The sequence below is a fragment of the Panulirus ornatus genome, chromosome 20, assembly GCF_036320965.1.
Source record: "Panulirus ornatus isolate Po-2019 chromosome 20, ASM3632096v1, whole genome shotgun sequence".
Taxonomy (NCBI): Eukaryota; Metazoa; Arthropoda; class Malacostraca; order Decapoda; family Palinuridae; genus Panulirus; species Panulirus ornatus.
In genome coordinates this window covers 2,243,077-2,269,653 of record NC_092243.1, presented here as the reverse complement: position 1 = coordinate 2,269,653, position 26,577 = coordinate 2,243,077, and the positions used below count along the sequence as shown (strand labels likewise).

Sequence of the window (26,577 nt, the reverse complement as noted above, 5' to 3'; positions counted from 1 at the left end):
CCTTCGTTGTTGTCACTCTTCTCATTCATTCTTTAACGACCATTTCATAGGCACTGAACGAGGGAATGATGCACCTAAACAAGGCACATATATGTTAACCAAATCATAGACGGTAAAGATTTTTGATTAGATATCAATTTCAATTTCTTTTTATGAGACTTTCCGTTGCTAATGGATGTCAAGAGTTTACCTATTCTTCATCAGGCATTATTGCCACTATCTATCAGTCTACTTCATCTACGATCCATCCAACAATTACTCACCTCAGCTGTAGTTAATATCTCAGATGAGTGACCGAGTTTTATGATAATTTTGAGTCTTTCATTTGTAGATTTTCTGAGATGTAGATTAAGAGTCGCGCGTAAGATAAAGGAATGTAGGATTATGATCTAATCCTGATGTGAAGGTTGTAGGATAGGAGGATGAGCTGCCACAGCGATGGTATAGAGATAGGCAAGGTGGTCAGAGGTTGGGTGAGATTGTTGTAAACCTGTAAAGGGAGACTTGAGGTCATCCCTACATTAATGCACAAGGAAATAGTGGTTAAGTGAGTTGGTGACGATGTCTGTTCCTTGTTTAACTCTTCCTTCACGACGGTACGACCCGTGAACACAACGGTACGACCCTCGAACACGACATTACGACCCTTGAGCACGAGAGGACGATTCTTGAGCACGATGGTAAGACCCTTGATCAGGAAGGTACGAACCTTGAGTAGGACGGTATGACCTTTCAGCAGGAAGGTACGACCCTTGGGTGTGATGGCGTGACCTTATACCCGTCCCTTATGCATCAGGTCAAAGGCTACGTCGTCGTACCCAGTGGTACGATGGCCGCTGTGTTCGAAGGTCGTAACGTCGTAATGTGGTGAAGATCTAAGCTACCAGTACTTCATTAACTACTCCAGTATCATTACCTTGAAACAAATCACTGCTGGACACGCCTTTCTTTCCCGTTTTTATTTCAGTAGTCCATTCGTCATGAGTTCACGAGTTTTTGTGTCCAGGTTCACTCGTATACTTACAAACGCATACATCAACACAATAACACAGACCAACTCAGAAAAATTTGGGCTTAAAAAACTTTATATATATATATATATATATATAATATATATATATATATATATATATATATATATATATATATATATATATTTATATTTTTTTTTTTCCGGTTCTCTTTAAGCAATGAATGTATGACTTGACGAGTTCTCGAGATGCCCACACAAACAGGTGATGAGGTCATCACCTTCAACTGCTGGCTCTTCCGTGTCCAGAGATGAGGGTCGTAGCGGGTGGCACACTGCCATGATCGAGTCCTCCTTGCCTGTATGTCCAGTGTTCCTCCTCCTCCTCCTCCACCTCCTCGGCAGAGGACCCGTTATGGAACAACCCCCTCAGTACACTGGCTATCACAACACACACGCACGCCTTCTTCCAACGGCGACTGCGTTTGAGAGTGCTGAGGTTTCTGACAGGTTTTGAACAGGTTTCTGACCGGTTGCTGAATAACTGTGTGTGTGTGTGTGTGTGTGTGTGTGTGTGTGTGTGTGTGTGTGTGTGGGCTCAAGCTGTCAACCCTCAAATCCTGTTCTGAAACAACCAGATTTGGTTGATGATATGAGGTACCCAACGGAGGCCATGTTGGACTTGAGATGTCCAAAATTTTCTTGTTAATTCCATGTGCTTCATGACGCCTCCAGCGACGACTGTCTAATCTTCTCACCGTGGGTTGAGCAGGACATAACAGCGAATTTCCAACTTCGACTGATAAATCTAAGTGAAACATTAATCAACGAAAGGATGACACCTGAGACTGGTTGGTTGTTCAGTCTCTTTACGAACGTTCGAGGTGTTGGGTATCATCATCAGCGAAGATTTTCGCTGGATCACATTTAGCCAGACGTGTGACACGACCCGTAGTGGATATCACAGTTGCTCTCTAATAAGTGTCTGCTATGTCAAACATAATGTCAGGAACCAGTCTATGATACACCCGTTAGGGCCACCGAGTCTCGGTGGACGACCACTCTGACAGGCAGGCGACTCGTCCATTAACGAGGCTACATTTTCGTTTTCTCTTGACTGGACGGGCCAACTTTATCTTCCCGCAACCTGGTTCGCTGACAAGATCCCCCCGGTGGTTTAGGGGACCTGGTGTACTGGGAGCTCTTTGCTACCACGCTCTTGAAGAAGGGGAACTGGACGTGTGGCAGGTCAGACGTACACACTGAGGGAGGAACCCCTTTCAGCTCAGCTCCCTCGTGGACGCTCCCAGCATTCAGTGGTTGGAGGCTCCTCACACCTTCCAAGAGCAGACTGGAGAGTGTCATCCATCAGGTTCAGGTTATATTATCTGATGGAGTCAATGATAACTTTTTTTCTTTCTCTCTTTTGAAATATTCTCCATGACCTACAACTTCTTTCATTACCGTTCGAAATACTTTTTGTCTGTAGGTTTGGACGAAGTCTTCCAGACTTTCCATGTGTGCCTTTAAATGTTTCTCTTGAGTCCCCTTTCCAGTTCAACCGATTCCAGTACTTGCTTGCTGAGCCATTGCGTCCTTGTCATGAACGAATGACATTTTGCGGAAAAGATATCTTTTACCTGAGATGTAAGAGACAATGTTCTATGCATGGAGGCCATCAGGCCATGATGAGATGCTCAAGGTCACTGTAATGAAAAAGATTTATAAAGACAGTAAAACAAAGTAAACAGTTCCTCTCAGCACCTTCGACTTAAAACAATTTCTGTTGGGCGAAAACATACATGACATGATAAAGTATTGACATTATCAGTAGGTTTTACGAATAATGATGAGCCAAAACAGATAGTAACTGTGACATCACAGGCTTCCTACTGCCTTTATCTTTTATTCTTTATCTTTTTGCAACCTGTGAATACAATCACTGGGTCACTTAGTGAAGACTGTGTCCCCCGATATGGTTACTCTTTGATGAACTCGAACTGGCTGCGCCTGTCACAGCCGTGGAGTTTTACCACAGCTGAAGTTGGTACCCATTCATCTACCACCGAGAGAAAGATGAACAGTTGGGTGAACTGTACACCATTTGCCCTCGTTATGGATCGAACACCAACCAGTAAACTGTAAGTATCATCGCAGACCACGACAGTACCGAATGTTTAGTTGGAATCGTATATCTAAACTGCTGACGAGTTGGCAGCCACGCCTTAAAGTGATCTTCATCCCTTAGAAGGCAAAGTTCTGGTAAGAACAGGAGATATGAGGACCGCAGGACTTAAGTGTACAACAGGAAGCAAAATCCTTGTGTGCGATACGAACTACCATCGTTTGGTGATCAATGACAGCTCCATCTGGGTGGTTTGATGTGGTCCATCAGGTGTGTTTAGGGAGTGACTGATGGCGCCTCATAAAGACTGTGAGTTGGGGTGGGGGATCTCCTGGAGTGTATACACAGAGCTCAGAGCGTCATCATAAGGACTCACCTCATCACTGTTCCCTCACTGTTCCCTCACTGTTCCCTCACTGTTCCCTGACTGTTCCCTGACTGTTCCCTCACTGTTCCCTGACTCTTCCCTGACTGTTCCCTCACTGTTCCCTGACTGTTCCCTCACTGTTCCCTCCTCAGAGGAGTGTACACTTGCTTGCTGGATCATTCCTGTTTATCTCTGTTCCTCTTAAAGTAAGGTAAGCCTTCGAAATTCTTTTTTTAATATTTTCATACAGGTAATTCTCTTGGCTTAAAGATTTGAATACGTAATGTTGGCCTTTTAAACGTTCGTCTCCTATTTGTTGGTGTTCAGAAAACGATTCAAAATTGGGAGTGAGGCAGGCTTAGCCACCGAGGTCTCACTCAAGATAACAAATGAATAACTTTTATTCTTTATTTCGGAGGAACAGCTGCCTGGTGCCAAGTGTGTTGTTGTTATAGATGATGAATGTTGAAGTGGTTTGTGTTGTTGGATGGTTTACGTGATTTATCATAACCACAAATAACGATGTATTGTTGTGTATGAGTGTGCTCTGTGTGTGTGTGTGTGTGTGTGTGTGTGTGTGTGTGTGTGTGTGTGTGTGTGTGTGTGTGTGTGTGTCGTTATGCTTTTAAGGTGATTTTCATATTTGAAGACTAAATGTGAAGCATTTCTTAAATAGTGCACACACACACACACACACACACACACACTACCTGAGTGTTTACTTCACCAGGTCTGCTTCAGTAAGTTCCTGTTGCTCTGTTTCTCAGGGCTGTGTTCACAGCTTTGCCCAATCCTCGTCTTAACACCTGGTCATCTTTCTCAGCTGGGTTCAGGAAAAACGTACTCGTTTCCTGCGGTTTCTTGAACAATTTTTCAGAATCTTATCGTTTGCTTCGCTTTACAGACTTCTATAAACAGATAACTGTAAATTCTCGCTCAATTTGTAAATTAAAGGTTTGTTTATCGATGAAAATCGTAAATCAAGATTTACCAGTAAATTTACAGAAAAGTTTCATGGGCCTTTGGTAGGGCATCGCGTCCTCACCTCCGGCGTAACGCAAATTACAATATTCTTTGTGATCACGTGATTTTAGGCTTAATCTCAAGTAGACTTATCACTTGAACACTTAAAGTGTAATCCAAACTATAATCGTCCTTTTCTTGTCGCGATATAAGGGCTAAATTCAAGTGTTCTTACCACTTCAAAACTTCGGGTGTAATCCAGACTACAATAGACCTTGTGTTATCGTGATCGAAGGCGTAATATCGGGTATTTCTACCAGCGTGAAAGACCTGGTAGAACATGGGCCACACTACCCGCCGAAGTCTAGCTTTTTTACGTGGCAGGTGCGTCGCTCCAGCAGGACCCGCTGCTGAACCCGTCCACAAGACCGTCCGCACAAGTACGTACCCGCCAGGCCCGCCTCTGGTCTCGAACCTCCCTCCCTCCCTCTCACCTTCTCTCTCCCTCCCATCTTCTCCCTCCCACTCCCTTAATCCATCGCCCAAACTCCCTCCTTCCACACAATCACCTCCCTGCGACGCGTTCCTGGCCACTCCCTTACATTATTTATTTAATTATTCATTTATCTATTATACTTAGTCGCTGTCTCCCGCGTTAGCGAGGTAGCGCAAGGAAATAAACGAAAGATTGGCCAAACCCACCCACATACACATGTATATACATAAACGTCCACACACGCACATATGCATACCTATACATACATATACATACATATACATACACAGACATATGCATATATACACATCTACATATCCATATTTGCTACCTTCATCCATTCTCGTCGCCACTCCGCCACACATGAAATGGCACCCCCCTCCCCCCGCACGCGCGCGAGGTAGCCCCAGTCTCTCGCTGTCATGTGTAATGCACCGAAACCACAGCTGCCTTTCCACATCCAGGCCCCACGAAACTTTCCATGGTTTACCCAAGACGCTTCACATGCCCTAGTTCAATCCATTGACAGCACGTCGACCCCGGTATACCACATCGTTCCAATATATATATATATATATATATATATATATATATATATATATATATATATATATATATATATATATATATATAGTTACAGGACTGGTATGTTGTGGGTTACAGTACATCTAGGATTCACTGTCTTTCGGAATCATCTTTTCTCTGGTTCATAAGTTTGACCTGAGGGAGAAGGTTTGGAAACCTTTCTTTATCGAGGTTTTAAATCTTCCTTATCCATAATTTTTTTTATTCCTATTATGGTGTTGAAATTCATCTTTTCATCAAGGTATTGAATATATTTATCAAGGCGTTGAATCTTTTCTTATGTTGATGTTCAGTCTTTTGTCTATCAATGTTTTAAAACCTTTAAACAAGGGAATTTCTCTCTCTCGTCTCTTTATCAAATGTCTTACTGAGGTTTGGGTGAAGCATTCCCACACTCTCCTACACCCCCCACATGAACCACATCCCCACACTCTCCTACACCCCCCACATGAACCACATCCCCACATTTCCCCATATTCCATCGCAAGTGTTAGTTCCTCCCACGCCCACAACATGGTAGAGGGCGGACATCACCATATCCTATACTTCCTTCTGTTCTTCAGTGTTCTCGTCGAATGTTCTTCAGTGTTCTCGTCGAATGTACCCACAGTCTTTCCTTAACCTGGGCATATAGACTTCTCTCAGACGCATTAGAGGTTATAAGAAATCTGTACAACGTGTATATAACGTCTTTAAGAATTCCCCTCCTCACACATGTCTGATCGGCTGATTGGTTCGTTGCGTTTCACCAGCGGTCGTGTAAACTCGTTTTCTCCGAGGTGTCAATATGTCCTCCTTAACCGCTAGCGCGTGAGCCTACTCGTTCTTCTCGCTTGGCATCATCTTCCATCTTACGTATATCTGGCGCATGTCATTGTGTGCAAATATTATGTATGAAACAGAGTGAGAAAATGTTTTTTTTATACGCATACAACAAATAAAGCATGTTGTATTTTGATGCATTTTTTGCATAAAATCAGTCGACTCTTGTGCACAAATACACTAACAATAATATTTTCTGTTGATCGTCAGTGGTTCACATGTACAGTGGGAGGGTACGTGGTAGTAACATGATCCTTAACACCTGAAGGTGTTGTTAAGGATCATTATGTTGTTGGATGTTGCTTGATGTTGACGGCCTTGAATGACCGTGGCAGTTGATTGGCCCAAACCCCAAACAACCATAGTTACGTGTGCAGTAAGAGTGTGTCTGGCAGTAGGATTATCCTGAACACCTCTAGAATGTGTACAAGGTCATTCGATTAATGTTAATGTATTATCTCTGATGTCATTAATGACCCTGGCAGTTGACAAGACCAAAGACCAACTAACCAGCCAACAAACCAACTTATCAAGAAGGAACTTAGAGTGGAGGACAACATAACAAAAGATATTCAAGTACGTTCATTTCCTCGGGGTATGCAAGATTCCACCTGCCATTTTCTTGTGTGTGTGTGTGTGTGTGTGTGTGTGTGTGTGTGTGTGTTTGCATCTGTATTTACATATCTGTTAGTATGTACGTGTGTGTGTGTGTGTGTGTGTGTGTGTGTGTGTGTGTGTGTGTGTGTGTGTGTGTGTGTATTTTGGGGTTTATTAAACCCTAATGTGTTGTGTGTTATGGTTGGCTTGGGCAGGGCAGGTGTGTGGAGAGAGAGAGAGAGAGGGGGGATGGGAGTAGATGTCTAAGGATAGGGACTGGAGGAAGGAGGTGTTAAGATAGAAGGATTACGGGTATATGTGAAGATGAGAGGATTAGGGGAGAGAGAGAGAGAGAGAGAGAGAGAGAGAGAGAGAGAGAGAGAGAGAGAGAGAGAGAGAGAGAGAGAGGGAGAGAGAGAGAAGGATGGTTACACCCAACCTTACATTCGTAGACAGAGAGCCTGGCAGTGACGCACCCCTCGCTGTTACGGCGTCACAACATGGTCACTAACCATCCAAGTGACGTCACTCGGTCACACCCAACTACCTGTCCAACACTCCGTCACAAGCCGTCACCAACCATCGTTACTAACACCACCGTTACCCACCCACCTCACGTCCTCCATCGCCATTAACCACAATCATCAACCACCATTCACCCACCACTACCATCAACACTAATCCATCGAGTCCAAACAACGATGTCTAGAGATTCGAAGCCCTGTTCCCTGTTACTAAATTTCAGGGAGCACCACTCGTCATCCCGGGCGTCACCCTGAAGCATCGTTAATGTGAGGCGCAAAAACTAGATTGCCGGGTATTCCTCGACTGCTAAATAGATTTCCGACCTTCATAAATTCGGGTGTTCATAGTGCTTTCTGCCTCTCCTGGCCCAGATGATGTCCAGATACTTGTGTTGTTTATTACAGGCGAGCAATTTGTGTGGCGAGCAACATGGGTGGCGGATAATCGCCAGCGAATGGTATGACTTGCGGGGAATAATGTGTTTGGCTTGTGAGGACAAGGTTTTCGTTTTTATATGACGATTCGTAATATAGTGAGCAGTTACCTATATGCAGGATCTTAATTTGAATTTGACTGGTTATATGATCGATCGTATAGTTATAGATTTATCTTCTACGTACATATAAGATCTGCGACGATTCTGTCCTCTTTTCCGTCAGCTGTTAATGATACAGTCACTTCCCAAGTGACTTCCCTCTCGCAGTGTTACCACTTGAAAGGGAAGTCCGGAAACCCTTATGTATACTCGTGTATGGCGTATGTATATAAAACAAGCAACATGAATCCTTGTATTCATTAGGGTGTATGTATCATGTTGGTCAAACACAGGATGTAGATTTCATTGACTCATAACGTTCAACTGGTCAAACAGACTGTTCGCACCCGTATGTTGCACATAACGTAGCGTCGGTTTCCGATACCATAGTATGGTCATACGTGGTAATCCAGCTCTCTCTAGGCACATTTAGTAGCACCATTAACACAGTGAGAAAACTGGCATAGAAAGCCACAGTGTTGGGCGGGCGATCATGGACGACTAATTTGATAATCATGTTTTTTTTTTACACCGTCATAAGTCACTGATAGATGATTAGATCTGTCACTTCTGCCGTCCACAGGTTCTTGTTTTCTCTGAGGAAACTTAAGGATGGAAAGTAGACTCGGCAAGACTCTTACATAATATATCTTTTTTTTTTCTTCTTCTCGAGATGTTTGTGTTTGTGGTAGGTGGTGGGTGTTGTCGTTCTGAAAACCGGTACATAAACATTTGTAATGTTTAGAATGGTAGGTAATGAGAGGTACCTGAGTCATGAGAGGTACCTGAGTAATGAGAGGTACCTGAGTAATGAGAGGTGCGTGAGTAATGAGAGGTACCTGAGTAATGAGAGGTACCTGAGTAATGAGAGGTACCTGAGTAATGAGAGGTACCTGAGTAATGAGAGGTACCTGAGTAATGAGAGGTATGTTGGGAAACACTCTGGTTTTCGCTGTTTTTATTTTTCCAGTGTCTAGCTGAAGGGAAATGTTGTTTACATAGTGGAGTCTTTCTACCATCACTTTCTAATGATTAATGTCTTGAACATTAATCATCTTCGTATATATGATTATTTCTAACTTTCTCCACGACCAGTTTCTGTGGAAGGCCTGTGGTGTTACTCATGACCTTTCTGAAGGTTCCTGCAGCCCAGGTCTGCGCTACGTCCAGTAGCAGGGGTAATGTAGACTACTTTGGAGTGATAAGTTCTTTGACGAAATTGCTGCCAGTGAGCGGGCGGAGTCCGGTGACACATGCAAATCTATGTATAGGTATGAATATACTTGTTAATCGTATGTATTCATTCGGACTTGTGTAGAGATACTTTTGATCTGGGTATACATACATATATACATGTTATGTATAGAAATAGTTGCGTTACGATAACAAGGAGGTGCGGACACGAGGGAGGAAGAATGAACCGATAATGATAACATTGATAAGACATTCGTCTCAGAAATGATTTATTCTATTACAAACGTGCCACAATAGGAAGATGTCGTGCCCTTCTAACAAGCATGCGATAGGTTAGAACAAATCACTTTAGGTTGGGCTAATTAAAGTTTTAAGTCAGTCTAGCTTAGCTTGGGTTGGCTAAGGTTAGCTCAACTTAGTTTAGATAAGATCAGGTTTGGTTAAGTTAGCTTAGCTAAGTTAAGTCGAATTAGTTTATAGTTTCAACAACAAACACTTGATATTATGTGTTCAAGCGTCACGCCTCACTGGTTTAGACCAATTACTATTCTTATAATGAGCCAGTCATTATCTCGTATTTCTTTTAAAGGAACTGATGATAAATCGCAAATGCGTCTTACACTCGGACCATTATAGCAGTGACTTCACCTAGTGAAATATCTATGATTAGGTACATTAGTCAGTGCAGTATATCAGACGAGAAAAGATATAAACATTAATCTTTGTGAGACACTCTACTTAACTGCCTAAATACCTGCTATTATTAGCACTGGATTACAGTTATAGAGACATGATAACCATAATTACAGTTATAGATACATGATAACCATAATTACAGTTATAGATACATGATAACCATAATTACAGTTATAGAGACATGATAACCATAATTGCAGTTATAGAGACATGATAACCATAATTACAGTTATAGAGACATGATAACCATAATTACAGTTATAGAGACATGATAACCATAATTACAGTTATAGATACATGATAACCATAATTACAGTTATAGAGACATGATAACCATAATTACAGTTATAGAGACATGATAACCATAATTACAGTTATAGAGACATGATAACCATAATTACAGTTATAGAGACATGATAACCATAATCATGGACGATGTTATTATAGAGACGCTTAATGACAACGTTGCTTATTGTATAACTGGCTTGTGATAACTGTTATTAAGGCGATAACTCCATGAGTCTACGTGGGTCTTTCGTCATTAGATATTGTATTAGATAAAAGTTCAGTAGACTGTTGTCTTGCTGCATACAGAGGAACTGGCGGTGTCATTTCAGTAACCATAAGTTTGACAAGTAGTTAACCCCGCGGATTTCTGTGACTGTTTACATTGTAAGGGTTTAAGACACCATAAGTGGGCAAAAATCATCTTACAAATTAAGTGAATGAGATAGAAAATGTATTTTCCTAATATCGCTCCCGTCTTACGTATATATATATATATATATATATATATATATATATATATATATATATATATATATATATATATATATATATATATACATATATATATATATATATATATATATATATATATATATATATATGTTCTTTTATTTTATTTATTATACTTAGTCGCTGTCTCCCGTGTTAGCGAGGTAGCGTAAGGAAACAGACGAAAGAATGGCCCAGCCCAGTTAAGTAGTGTTAATGTTCATCTAAGGTTATTTAGTAGTTAATGAAATCCAGATGCGTATCCTCAGTACTGGAGAGGTCAGAGGGTCAACGTTCGCTGGGGTCATTCCCTGTAAGGAAAGTCAATGGCGTGTCTGTGAAGGCTTAATGGCGCGGTGGGAGTAATGCCTCACACCAGCACCCACACACACACACACACACACACACACACACACACACACACACACACACACACAGAGGCTGTGCTTAAGTCATGCACACACGCACACGGTACGTCTCCATCATGGACCGTCCCTCATGCAGAGGTACACGAGCACCTGAGGTCAAACGACTGAATGTATCACCTTGTGGTTGGCTGTTTGTGCAGACCACCAGTCTCAGCATTACGTGAGGCAGACGTCACCTGTTGTTATTTCGTTGTGCACATTATCTACAACAATGATTATCTTGATCGTTCAACCATGATCACTTCTTGCTCAAGATAACATTAAGACGAGAGACAATATAAACAGGTTCTTGTTTTTGAACATCTTTTTCCTCTATATTTCACTCTTTCTCACTCCCATCATTGTACTTACATTAAAACCTTTCCTTTACTCTTGCTTTACTTTTCCAAATGTCTAGATGCACATTTTCCTTGCTGCATGTCGAGTGACGTCCTCTTCTCCTTCATCTCCACATCCACATAGAGTTAGTGGTGTCTTTCGTGAATCATTTTCCGGTTTAGAAAGACTCCTCAAAGATGTCAGTCAATTCCTTTTGGTCCATCGTCATGTAGCGTCATCCTCTGTATCTAGACGTATGGACGAGTCATCTTCACATGAACAGTTCTGACCTGACTGGACAAGCCTCGTGCTTATTGTATGGGGAAAAAAGTTTTACAGTTATACATCGTGTCAGGTTTGGGACATGATCTCTACAGGTCAACTGTGAACAGGTATTACCTGCAGACTCGTGGAGCCGGAGAGGCAAAGACCCTGTGTAATACTGGCCACATATCTACGTACACCGTTGTCTCAGACAGGTAAGGTAGGGCTGAAATGAGCCAGGTCAACAGGGACGGCATCTTCAGAGGAAGTGCATAATGACGATCTATTGATATCAATATGTTCAATAGATGGTTCGAACTGACCAGAGTAATGCTTTTACTGACGCTTTATTAAGATGATAACGGCCGCCAGAGATTATCGTGATATATTATTATTCTGGCCACAAAGACTTGCTTTATTATTATAATCTTGTCTTTCTTTTGCGCGGCGAGACTTCAGAATGGAAGGTTCGTTGTACTGACTTCCCTAAAGGTCACGTGGGTGCAACCCACTCGGTCCAGGAGGAAATGTATCGCTTGGACGTAAATATGTATAAGAAAACATGAAAAAAGGAACTAGAAAGTTAGATACAATCCAGAACTAAAAAATAATCTCAAAGTAAGTCTATGAAATTACTTTTATGGTTACCTTTAATGTTCTTTATTCTCTGTGGCAAGGGAGTGCCCAGAAAATCCAACATCACTCCAACATCCAGAACCCGCAATGTGCCTAACATCAGGTACCTCACCATCACCATCTAACATCAGGTACCTCACCATCACCATCTAACATCAGGTACCTCACCATCACCATCTAACATCAGGTACCTCACCATCACCACCTAACCTAACATCAGGTACCTCACCATCACCACCTAACCTAACATCAGGTACCTCACCATCACCACCTAACAGGTCCGGTAAAGTGCACTCTACCTTTGACATCATAGTATAACTTGGTTAAGTGAAACGCGTTCAGGAGAAAGGTCGGATAAACGTGACAGTCTCATGTAATTATGTATTTACCTGGACCTGAATCAAAAGTCAGGATTACTTTACCTCGTCTCATTAACGCAGCGCAAAGGTAATGTAATATCTTTTTTTTACGGGAAACGTAAACGCCACCGACGAACACCATGGAAGATCTGGAGTGGAATTCTGTCAGCCACAAGTTATCGAGTCGCTTGGAAGGGTCATGTGGTGCAGGAGGGTGTGGCTACTGCATTGCGGTATCCTTAGGAAGCCACAGGTTTTCCTGCCACCGTCTTGAACTAGAATTCCTTTAAAGACTTCTTGGGTCAACGACTTACGGTCCCAAATCACTAAGGGAACTGCCACCTTTCTGCTGCTGCTACTGCCCCATCCACCGTTTTCTCTTCTCCATTTTCCTTTACATTTCCCCAACACTTCTCGTCTTCTTTTCTTTTTTAGTGCACTTTCCGCCCACCCTTTTGTCTTCCAAGCTCTCCTTCTCTGATCTCCCCGGCCTCTCACTCCCTACTTCTCCCCACCTCCCCAAAGCTTCTCCCCATCCACCGACTAATTTGGTCTTGTGTTGCTCACATCTCCGAACCAGTTCACGGTACCTAGGCAGACCGCTTGGCTTGAGAGAGAGAGAGAGAGAGAGAGAGAGAGAGAGAGAGAGAGAGAGAGAGAGAGAGAGAGAGAGAGAGAGACTTCAGCATGACAACAGAGATCTATAACCCTCATGTGAAGGATGATTTCGCATGAGAGTGATTTAATGTGGTTGACAGGTAAACATCCTCACTATGGTCATGTCTGAGACTGTCACTATATGTACCAAGCCAAGGAATGTCTTCAGTGCATCGTCTCCGGTCAACAGCTGTTTCAAGAGAGAACAAGAGGTCATCAGTTACCATAGATACCAGTTATCTGGGGTAAATCACTGAAGCTACAAATCTTATCGCTGAAAGCCTTATGAAGTATGATACTGAATTACCTTTGATATAGATATATCTGAAGATAGTAATTACTTGATTACCTTGATCTTCGGCTATACGGAGCAATTACTTTTGTCCTCATCATCTAAAGCAGTAGAGCTGCAGGAACATATGGTGATTCAGAGTTTAAGGAGAAGACAATAAGAGATATGTACGCCAACAGCTGTATGTGAGGAACCCAAAGTTGACCAAGACCTTTTTCAAATCAAGTTTCGGAAGAACCGCAACGTAGTGAGGGCCAGACGGAGGCCAGGAAAAACTTGCTCCTGGCTTGACCTGAGCGAGAAATGAACAAGCACCAGGAATTCGGTCAACACATAAAACACAACACAGAACTACAGAAACCTTTTTAAAGGAAAAAGATTTTGCTCCGCATTCTGTATGTTGAACTGTGTTTCATCTTTGGTACTTGCCAAACTTTAGACGTGTAAATTACACGGATTAACGAAAATCCCTTTTATGACAAGTCTCCTCAACAAATCGCCTTGCTGAAGAGAGCATCGGGTATCCCAACCCCTGACGAAAATACCCCCAAATTACATGACCAGTGAGGTATGGATCCACCCCATGAAAGTGTTTTACCGATAAGAGTAGTGGAAAGCAACGTCATAGATATATTCTGATGTAAGCCAGATGACTATCTCGCTTCAGGTCAAACAGCTGACATTATTTGTTCCTCAAGAGTTAAAAGTAAAATATTTACAGGCATTTCTTCTACTCAGAAGAGGATCATGTAGTCAGCTGATGTCAGCATTTCCTTGTATTTCTTTGCGTATCTTTGATATCATTTCATCAACAACAAAGACATGATCCCCGGCGGACTACACCTGATAATTTATGTGATGTCTTCACAAGTAGAGATGCCACAGACCACCACACAGCTCGTCACGCAACCATCCACAAGGAATCAGAAAATGTGATTCCAGCAGCAAACATATGAAGATGGAAATATACAAAAGTAACAGAAAGGAATTCAAACAGCAACAGAGCATTGGATCTTATCAAGGCTGTTAGTGATAGAGGAAGAGATCAGAAACTCATAGCTGGTGTGGTAGGGGATAGGAAGGCATGTAGATATTTCAAGGATACTTAATGAACTCTGTGCTGAATACTAGGAGGTACTTCATCGTCCCAAATCATCAAAAAATAATCGCGAAGAGAGATTCCCAAAGCATTGTGAACCAGCGCCTGACAGCGAGAACACAGCAAGAGAGGAATTTTCCCCACTGACGAAAGACATCAAAAGCAGACTTCCTGTAGCAGCCACATACCTCCACGCTGAGGAAAACGGTACGAAAAGAAGAAACAACTGACTATCGAAATATAAGTCTTAAACAGAACCAAGAGGGGAAAAAGATGCAAAACGGCAGTCATTAGAAAGCAAAGTCCAAAATAATCTCGTCAGTATCTAAGCTCCAATCAAGGATCATTGTTTATATTGTCCTTAGACTCTGTACTGGATCTGAACCTCCACGATTGTGGTACAACCTGGAGCATAACACTGTGTGTGCTCATTGTTACGTCTCCCCACACGTGTTATGATCTTACTGGACGACGGATTATGACTCATCCAGATGAACAGTGTTCTATAATTCCATCATGAACATCTTTCTGTCGTCATAGCAAAAGAACATACTGAAACATAAACTTATGGCGTTATAGAGAACACAGCAAGCCTTATAGTGCCCTTACCTTTGAATGAAGATGCCTCCAATGACCAGATTTACGAATGAATAAGAAAGCATTCATTATACTTAGATCTAAGCTTTCTGCATTCTGTTTGTCTGGTTCTACAGGAAAAGAACAGATCAAAAACCTCGCTATGATATAGGCATAGAATTAGAATCAAGAATTGGACGAAAATGGAGATATCGAACTACAGTAACCATACTGACACCAGCCAGATTTTGGACATATTATTTCCGTGTTGGATGAACCATACACAGGAATGTTTATAACTGTAGCTACGGGTCTCTGGACGTGGTGCTGCAGGTCTCCAAGTGGAGTGTTGCGTGGTTTTGTGATGCTGGAATCCGCCTGGTCGTCGTGTAATGGTAGGGAGGAACCTTGTGATTTTTGATCCAGTTTGAACCTGGAGGAAAAAGAGTAACCTGTTTATCCCATTACTGAAGTGAACTTGTCCGTCTGTGTCTGTCCTTCTCTCTTCCCGTTTGTTTTTAGTGTGTGTGTGTGTGTGTGTGTGTGTGTGTGTGTGTGTGTGTGTGTACACGTTGGTCAGCACTAAGGCCAGAAGACCGTGCTGGCCTTACCTGTTACCCACCTTGCTCCTTTCATATTCCCGTGGGCGTCCTGGCAGATGGGAGGATCTAAGGCCACACTGGGAGGCGGGAGTCGTAAGGAACCAGTCCTGGGCCTCCGGGGGATGTAAGATCCTTCTGTTGATGGATAAACAGCCACTCGATCTTTGTCAAGATTTTTTTTCTAAACGAGTCATTCTACATAGCCAGTTCATCTTGTGTTTAACAATGTGAAACGTTTTACGAGTAACTTAGACCACGGATAGTGTTTTAGTGACTTCTCTCTAGCTGTATGAAGATACTTTATACCATACATGCTTCTTATTTCAGAATTTAATTCAACATGTCTCAGATTTTAAATACTCATGATGGACAGTCAACTTCTAAGTCAGTAAGCGTCTCGCGTGTGTGTTCTGAGGTGCAGGAGGGAGAGCGTCTGGTGGACTGGGGCACTAGATGGTTTTCCGTCCAGCAGCGGTTGGTTGTGATAGTGTTAGGCAACTGGTCATAGCTTTAAGCTACCGTCTTGGATTTCTATCTTTCTACAGGTGTTTCTGATGTTGCCATTTCTATGTCTTTTCCAGTTCTTCTTTTATGGTCTCTTCCTCCTTCTCCTCTACCTCCTCCTCCTCTTCCTCCTCCTCGACACCCACTGTATATAGCCCATATACCCGGTCTTCAATACCTACCTTGCCATTTACCTTGCTAATTTATTCGAAGTGGGCAGTAAAATCCTAATTTGGTTCGGGTGTTGTGAGGATTAATGAGGCAATAAATCCACCCAATACTTCTTATTACAGTTCACAGGGAACCTGAAGAGTTTGCTAAACCCAACATGATCGACTTACTGCTTACTTAAGCGTATCTAACACTGGTGTTGCTGTATGAATGATGGTGAGTTGTACTGGAAGAAGAATTGCCCTCTGACAATCCAGAGGTCTGCAATAACTCCTGGCGAGAGAGTGGTAATTGTAGTGCTGTTGTGAACTGCTGGTAGACCTGGAAATGTACAAAGTCCGGCCAAGGACCATTGGTATACACGTAAGCCTGATAGAACTGGTGGCTGCTTGACTGGCTGAAGTCCATTTCGTGAATGGATTGGTGACAACATTTTCTGTAGTGGTTAAGAAGTTGATAGACAGACGGATAGATCGTTCCGACTGTTTATATATATTATCAACCACAACCACATGAACCACATCTATCTATATCAGGTGACAGTCCATCTTGCGGGGCGTGTTAGAAGGTCAGTTTCTAGAATGAGATTGTACAGACTTCTGTCTGTCTATATTTCGCCTGAAACAGACTAAGCCACTCTAGCACACAGTATTGACCTAGCAATGTACGCTAGCCAGATTATTGAAGAACTTTAGGATAGATAAGCGTCATCTGTTACGTTAGCGTTGTTTGCAAGGGTTTAGTATCGTCTGTTACGCTAGCATTGTTTGCTGAGGTTAGCGTCTTTACCGACATAAAAAAGGTAAACAAATGTTCTGAGCGGGTTGTGACCACCTTAAAGCTTCACACGCTGTAGCGTTCATAAAAGATTGCGTTGTCTCTGTATTTGAAATAAAATAAACAATATACTCATCTTATTTTGTTCTAAACTCGTGTCGTGTGTTGGCTTGTGAGTACGTATTTATTCTAGTCTCATGATTATGCTTTACATCTGGACCATTAACCGTTAGCACACAACAGATGTTCTTCACCGCGCGGCCTCTGTCTGTCTGTTTGTCTGTGTAATTGGCCCCCTAGCGATTAAGTCAATATTTTTTTCTTTTTTTTTTTTTAGCCAAACGCGGTCGGCCTTTTGTGGGCGAGCAGGCACCCTGGCGAGAGGAGAATAGTATGTCTTCGTGCATCACACTGGGTGTATCGACCTAACGTCATCAGCCGTCCGGTAGTGGCTTATACTTGTCTTCGAGCCCAGAGTATGTCGTCTCTTTCATATGATAGGAGTTAGGCAGAGAGGCAAGCTGACATGCCATGGCTGGCATGTTTAAGGAGAGGGTCTTGACAGATAACGTATGAGAAAAAGATCCTCTGTCTTATCTCTACTCCCATCCTGTGTTATTTATGTTTAATCATCCAACCAAATCGTTCTTATTATCATACCCAGAGTGTTCTTTTCATTGTTATCGTCTGATCTTTCAGAATGGTCACACTCTTACCCTGGTCATGTTTAATGTTCCTCAAGATATGCAATTGCATGCCTAAGGACATGTCATTCAGTACGCCTGAATGACAGACTTACAAGAACAAAATTTTCCTTCAGCGTTGCTTGAGGAGGTTCGTGTAAGATCTCATCTGTGTAGCATGGGATTGTGAGGTTGCTAAGATGAACTCTGTTACGTGTGCTTTAGTTTACTCAGAGCATAACACTCGCTTCCATCCCTTTGAGGATTAAGACACGACCCTTCAGCATGACCCTTGTCCACGACGATACGACTCTTCGGCACGGCGAACACGACCCTTGGTTATGACGATGCGACCATTAAGCATAACGGTACGACCCATGGATATGATGGTGTGACCATTTTCTGATCAAAAGGGACAGGTCAGCATACTTAATGGTCGTACCGTTGTGCACAGGGTTCGCACCATCGTGTACAGGGTTCGTACAGTCGTGCACAAGGGTTGGTACCGTCATGCACTAGGTTCGTGCCGTCGTGCACAAGGTTCGTCCCGTCGTGTGCAGGGTTCGTCCCGTCGTACACAGGGTTCGTACCGTCGTGCACAAGGTTCGTACCGTCGTGCACAAGGTTCGTACCGTCGTGTACACAGGGTTCGTACCGTCGTGTACACAGGGTTCGTACCGTCGTGCACAGGGTTCGTACCGTCGAGCTAAGAGGTTAGTGGGACGTGAAGGAGTCGAACGTGTGTTAATAACATCCTTTGCTCCAGTCTAGTTATAATGGTGCTACAGATTGTCTATCTCTCCTGTAATGGGTTAGTGGTAATCACTGATGTCGTTAATCAGTCGTTTAATGCCTTTAGGGGACTTGGGAACCAGACCTTGATAATTGATCTGACGAAGCAAAAAATATATGTTTATTTTTTTACCTCACCTGTGGTTACCTTATGTTGTGTTCTGCTACTCTGAATTATTCAGAAAACATATCAAACTCGATGAAGGCCGGATGTTGTCAGGGTTTTTTTTTTTTTCATTTTACTCAGTTTTGTTCAATTTCTTGTGTTAGGTTCACTGTTTATGATCAATCCCATGTGAGGAGACGACCAGGGAGGTCGGTCAAGTGGAGCTTCGGGAGGCGCTTCTTCCTTTAGGGAGGAACCATTGTTGAGGGGAGTAGAGGGGAGACTGGAGGAAAGGAAGGAGGGAGAAGACAGGGGAGGAGGGAGGAAAAGGAAGGAAGAGGAGAGAGAGAGAGAGAGAGAGAGAGAGAGAGAGAGAGAGAGAGAGAGAGAGAGAGAGAGAGAGAGAGAGAGAGAGAGAGAGATTAGGGGCAGGAGGAAAGAATTAAGCCACGTATATCGATCCATTGACCTTCTGTCCTGATTATGTGTCCACGCCCACCCCGCCACCCCACGCCCTCACCCACGCCGCCATTGTCTCTCCCACGTCCACACCGCAGCAGGTTACACTCCCCATATATTCTCTCAAACTCCGATCCACTCCCACAGACTCCTACGTATGGCCTTCACACTCTCTTCATGGACGCAGTCAAGCATTGGCATAAATACTCCCAGGCGCTCTTATTAGTCTTCTGCTGGTCCACACACACACACACACACACACACACACACACACACACACACACACACACACGGGGACCAATGTACTGGTCACGGTGGATGGTGAGGTGAGTCTCGACCATATGTCAAGCGTACCCCCGATGAACAACACATGATTCTGTTGCTGTTCTTGCTCGCGACGAAATTATCTATAAAAAGTAAATAAATTTTACCCGTACACGTGAATTTAGTAGGAATGTTCTCCATGATAACAAAGCTTTGTGTGTGTGTGTGTGTGTGTGTGTGTGTGTGTGTGTGTGTATGATTACCACTTTGTACTATTCGGGGAGAGAGCATTACACCCGTGGGGCCTCATCTGTGTGATTAATATATGTGTGTTACGAGAGAGTTTTACTTTCGCGCTGGACCGTATCCTAATCTTGTATATATGCATCGTGTCTTTACTCTTATGTACGTATACTTCACACACACACACACACACACACACACACAACACACACACACACACACACACCAGCCTGAGCCAGTGTGTGTGTTTGTGTGTGTGTGTGTGTGCGCGCGCCCGTGTGTGTGTGTGTGTGTTACAGTATGGAGGATCCTACGGAAACCTGATAGGGTGTGTCCTGCAGTTTACCTCTGCATAAATCAAACGATTTCGTTACTCGTCACCAAGCGTCCACCGAAGCCCCCCTAACCACCACCACCACACAACCACTGCACCGCCCACACCACTCTGTTTTTACGACACGGTTTACAAAGCGTCACCAGGTATACCGTGACACGGTTTAGAGTGCGTCACTAGGTTTAACGCCTCAACTGTCTAAGTGGATGGTGATACGGGGGAAAGGGGGGGGTGATACTGGGGAAGGGGGGTGGTTAGTGGTGGGAGAGTGATTACTGGGGGGGGGGGGGGGGGGGGGGGGGGGGGGGGGGGGGGGGGGGGGGGGGGGGGGGGGGGGGGGGGGGGGGGGGGGGGGGGGGGGGGGGGGGGGGGGGGGGGGGGGGGGGGGGGGGGGGGGGGGGGGGGGGGGGGGGGGGGGGGGGGGGGGGGGGGGGGGGGGGGGGGGGGGGGGGGGGGGGGGGGGGGGGGGGGGGGGGGGGGGGGGGGGGGGGGGGGGGGGGGGGGGGGGGGGGGGGGGGGGGGGGGGGGGGAGTATGGAGGATCCTACGGGAAACTGATAGGGTGTGTCCTGCAGTTTACCTCTGCCTAAACAAACGATTTCGTTACTCGTCACCAAGGTCCACGAAGCCCCCTAACCACCACCACCACACAACCACTGCACCGCCCACACCACTCTGTTTTTACGACACGGTTTACAAAGCGTCACCAGGTATACCGTGACATCGGTTTAGAGTGCGTCACCAGGTTTACCGTGACATGGTTTACAGTGCGTCACTAGGTTTAACGTGAAGTTTTATTGCCTATTGTGCTGTGTATACCGGCTCTTGGTGACTCGCCTTTGTCCAGCTCCGCACCCACACAAGGGGTTCGACCAGCGTGACTCAGTTTCCCCTCAACGGATTTTCTAACCTTTCTGCCACTCCCCAAGTCTCTCCCTCCCCCCAGTCCTCGTCCCATCAACCGCAGGTCCTAAATTTCTTCCCCTTTTCCTCTCCCCTCAGCATCATTCTGTACGATGTGTTCTTATCAGTGTATTATCTTATAAGATGACCTCACAGCCACTGATATCTAACTCGTGACCTTTCACCGTTTCAGTGCCAACGCCCAGATGGACAACTCGGTGACCCCTGTGTACCTGGCGGCCCAAGAAGGTCACCTGGAGGTGCTGCGGTACCTGGTCGACACAGCCGGAGGTCGCCTTGACCTACCAGCCAAGGATGGGATGGCTCCCATACACGCAGCCGCTCAGATGGGTTGCCTCAACTGTCTCAAGTGGATGGTGAGTACTGGGGAAGGGGGAGTGAGTACTGGGGAAGGGGGAGTGAGTACTGGGGAAGGGGGAGTGAGTACTGGGGAAGGGGGAGTGAGTACTGGGGAAGGGGGAGTGAGTACTGGGGAAGGGGGAATGAGTACTAGTGGTGGGAGAGTGATTACTCGGGTCGGGAGGGTGAGCTATGGGAAAAGGAAAGTGAGAGTGGGGAGGGGAGAGTGAGTACTGGAAAGAGAGAATGAGTTTTAGGGGCGGCAGGGTGAGTACTAGGGAAGGAGGGGTGAATTCTGCGGGTGGAAGGTTGAGTACTGAGGAAGATTGAGTGGATATTGAAAAAGGAAGGATGAGTATTTGGGAAGAGATGGTGAATACTGATGAAGAGATAGCCAATAATGTTGAGGGGAAGGTGAGTATTGGTGAAGCTATGGTGAGAGGTGTGAGTACATGGCTATGTATGGGAAGGATGGATAACAGATGAACTGATGGTGTATGATGAGGTTATCTGCCAAACGACCGTTTTAGTATCTCAGCCTTTCGAACATATGTAGATAAAGACTAGATGATAAAGCAGGAGGCTCCTCCTCACCCACCACTACAGATGGAGAAAGGATAGTATAGCAGAACGCTTCCTCTTGCATATCAATCGACAGATAAACAGCATAGAGAAAATGTACTAACTTGGAAATTCCTTAGGAAAGTATGAATGGAAAATATATTCCTATCTAACTGTTGCCGCCAGTTATCATGTGGAGAAGGGTTACAGCCACTACTGTGTAAAGATAAATGAAAAGTTAAAATGCGTTCATGTTACGTTTTCGTTTATATTGATATTAGTACATAAGTTACTATCATTAAAGAATGTGTCTAGCTGTGTGTTGAATGTGTTCACGGTCTTCACTTTGATACCATCTGATGAGAGGATGGTGAGAAGAGATTGAGAAAGGTTGTGAGAGATAAAGTGGATAGTGAGAGATAGGAAGGTGGCAAAGAAATTGGGGTACGGAACTGATTATTTTACTTGAGGTGGGAGACATATGTCTACCCTGTGGGACCACTGACCCCTCAAGATGGAGAATGGGAGTCAAGGATAGGGTTACGGTGGTAAGGAATAGATGAAGAGGACAAGGTGGTACACCTGTCAGGCTTGGGGGAAGGGCACGACATAAACCCGGGTTATAATGATGACAGTAATGGTACCAGACTACCATTACTATCCAACAGTAAGCAGTGTGAAGCTGTCACAACTCAGCGTTGTGTAATGCAGCAGCATCGTCCACCCAGATCTCTCAATGATTACTTTAGTCTTGCTAAAATAATTCCATGTTAGGTAAAAAAGTTCAAAGAAATGTGTAATTTTACTGTAGTATATTATGATATCGATACCCCATACCTATCATTTTTTTTTACGATGTATTTTGGTATTTTTCCACCGAGTATACATACCCTCAACGGTGTTTCTGTGGCAGTGGAGCAAATTTTGTTATTTCCGTAATTAGAATTCTCAGGCGAGTGAGAAACCGTACACAAAGCTTTCCCACCTGCTTACCCTGCCAGCCAATCAGCGTTGAGATTATAGTGACGTCACACGGAGGGAGGGGGGGTGTCACAGTGCATCTGTTGGCCGGGCGTTAAAGTCTTGGTCTCTAAATATATGCTGAAAAGATCGAGTTTATTGCTCTCTAACGAAGCAAGCAGACTGGTTGCGAATTTTGTGGAGGGTCTGCAAGAGGCAGTCAAGCCAACACGTACCCAAAGAGAGAGAAGAGAAAAAAAAGAGACATGATCCTGATCTTATTATCAAATCTACCAAAATCATACTCGATACTTTTAATAGAAGTGGAATGAAAAGAAAACTATATTTACGAAATGACTGTTAAGCAGAAATGCATAATTTTGGGTACCATTTCCTCCCTGAAACATGTGACCATCTTACTGGCAACACTGAGGAACGAGGGTGGAGGGGTTGCCAGTTGTCACTCTCCTCCACACCCCGACACACACACACACACACACGCCTCAGGGTGTCATGGGAAACCGAATGCAAACGGTAGTCGTCCTTCCCTGCGTTTACACCCAGGACTGTGTCGTGAGGCCGGGGGCGTACGTTGTGTGTAGCCAGTGTTGTGATGAGCGACAACCACCCTGTGAATATATACATCTAAGCTTTATCTTGAAGGTATGGTCGAGTGTTGAGTGTGTTGGTAGATATGGTTGTTCAGTTGTAAGTGACCTACTCCAGGGGTAGTTGACCTAGTTTAGGAATAATTGACCTTCTCCGGGTGCAGTTGACCCGGTCCAGGAGTAGCTGAAGCTAACGGAGGTGTGGGTGAGCTTTCCTGTAGCTGAACCCCAGCAGGTGGTAAGGTAGAACTACGTCAGGTTTTGGTAGAACTACCTGACATGTAGCAGCTGATTCATTTGCAGTGTGGTTGTTGAGGCCTTTAACATGACGGCATGACCTTTGAGGACGACAGATGACCCTTGAGCTCGACGGTATGACCCTTGAGCATGACGGTATGACCCTTGAACACTACGATATGACTCTTGAGCACGACAGACGACCCTTGAACACGACGGTATGACCCTTGGGTATGAAAGCGTTGCTTTTTTTCATTAGACCTTTAAAGGTCAGGTCAAAAGCAAGGACTATTATACCCAAGGGACGTACCCTTGGATTGAACAACTGTCTTGTCGTGCTCAAGGGTCTGACCGACGTGCTGAAAGGTCGTACCGTCGTGCTCAAAGGTCGCACCTTCAAGCTCAATTATCGTACCGTCGCGCTCAACTACTGCAACAGTAAATGAACTACTTCAGGTGTAGTCAAACTAATGTTATGTCTGAGCCATCAGTCACTACCGTATGTTAAGGACTTCCATCGTGTCTTTTGAGAAATATGAGATGATCATAGATATGGTCTTTCCTCTCGTAAGAAAGACATGGATGGGGACAGACTATCAGGTGGCGGCTGAGACCGCCACAGTCACTTCCTCTGTAGCAAAGAAAAAAAAAAAAGGTGTTGGAAGGTTAGGAGAGCATGAAGTGTTGGCAAGGTCAGCACTGGCAGACCAGGTTCCCATGACCTTACTTCATGGAAGTATTTATAATGGGAATTTTGATTTTATAAATGACAAAAGGTGACCTTATTGAGACATAGAGAGTTGGATATGGCCTTATAGTGACGTAGGACACTGGAAGGGACCTTACTGATCTTAAGAAAGATATAGTTGTTAAACACTTAACCTCACTGACCCAAGCGAAGTGTAAATCTAACTTCTCTATCACAAGCCACTGTTAGATACAACCCAGGAAGCTGGTTAAATATTTTACGGTATTATTCCAGTACTATTTGTTTAGGTCTCTCTATGTTAGTCACATTCAGTATAAAGAAACTGTTGTGGGGTCACATTATCGTTAGTACATGGAAAGAAGTGTGGATGAACTCTCTCTCTCTCTCTCTCTCTCTCTCTCTCTCTCTCTCTCTCTCTCTCTCTCTCTCTCTCTCTCTCTCTCCTGGCTGGGGCTGGCTCAGGTACCAACGCCACAATAAAGGCTGGCCAGTGACCTGGCTGCCGCTCGGGAGAGGTCGTCGTGCAAAATCCGGATGTTGTGACCAGGATACACAAGTTAAAGACCACACACTATCACTATCCAGCCCCCTACCCAGCCATACCTCTGTCCCCGCCTCCTCTGTGTATGGCTTCCGGTCTGGCCGGGCGAGGTCAGGTCAGGTCAGGTCACGCCGAGGGTCATTCAGCCTTCCTCACCTGGTGTCGTGTGGGTGGACGGCTCGCGTATATATATCGTATCTAAATTACCGTATTCAGAAATTTCATATATCTAAACCGACCTAATTTCAAATATCCAACTGAACAATATTATTTGATTTACGGCGTTCATGTTATAATGACGTAAACACCCTTTTTATACTTAATGAAATTAATGATCATTGATGTAACCGCGCGTAACACTGACAGTAACATAATTTATCATTAAAAATCAAATTTGAAAGTTTTTATTGATTTTTATTGATTAATGCGAGGCTGAGGGACAAGGTTTTCGATATACCATAATACGAGCGTCAAGCTAATGAGCTCGTTAGCCGCTGCTCATAATGAGCTAACGGTTGGGTATTGTTTGGTAACGAAGGATTAAGACAAGCCTATGGCATGCCTGCCCTGGCCACCTGCCTCCCTCTGATTGGGCAGGTGGTAACCCAGCGAGCGTGTCACACGCGACCCGGCCGGTGATTGGTCAGGCGACGGCTGGGACCCGATCACCCCCGTCTACCATTGGCCAGATGACTGTTGCTGTTGTCTAACCCCCCTCCCAATTATCTGCTGGTGATGGTAGAACTATCATCTTCCTACTCAACCATTGTTTCCTAAACATTTTAGATTATCTCATCTTTATTTCTCTTTTTATTAACATATTTACCAACATTTTGACTATGATGCGATGGATTATTTCATGTGATCATTTTGTAATGTTAACCTGATGATTGTATGTGTACGTAAAGGTGGTTAGATATTTGGAGCATGATGATACGAATTAGAAAATTATGGAAAGTTGTTGGGGTCGGCTGTAACGTTAGATCGAATATGCTACATTAAAGTTTTATTTTTATTTTTTCACATTTATAAAATTTTGTTTCGAAATTTTTTCCAAAACTGTGACCAGCCGAGCAGTTAGCATTCCTAAGTAACACGCAAAAGGTTCTGGTTCGAATCCCTTGCTGTTGGAGGATATATATATATATATATATATATATATATATATATATATATATATATATATATATATATATATATGGAATGTTAACGTCAATTTCAGCATAAGGCCACTGAAGGGCACCAGCTCTGCTTCTTATGTATTGGTTATTAGAGTTTATTTTTACGTAGATAGATAAACTATCGGTATTTTGATTCCTGTTATAGGTGGTTTCATACATCACATTTGTGATATTCTTTTATTCTAAGCATCATCGACTCTCTCTCTCTCTCTCTCTCTCTCTCTCTCTCTCCATACTTTCGTCACGCTGTTGATGTCACCAACGACTCACCCACCCTAATTGCTCGTTCCGTTCCACTATTA

At 44.0% G+C, this 26,577-nt stretch overlaps 1 protein-coding gene across 10 annotated transcripts in view; it reads left to right on the top strand.

Annotated features, from left to right (window-relative positions):
- The window catches only part of f (espin protein forked), a 410,656-nt gene that overhangs the window by 292,156 nt on the left and 91,923 nt on the right, over positions 1–26,577 (top strand). For all 10 annotated transcript variants that reach the window (XM_071674484.1, XM_071674485.1, XM_071674482.1 and 7 more), the window contains one exon: positions 21,312–21,495. In XM_071674484.1, the coding sequence (XP_071530585.1) occupies positions 21,312–21,495 (184 nt within the window). The remainder of the gene's footprint in view (positions 1–21,311; positions 21,496–26,577) is intronic.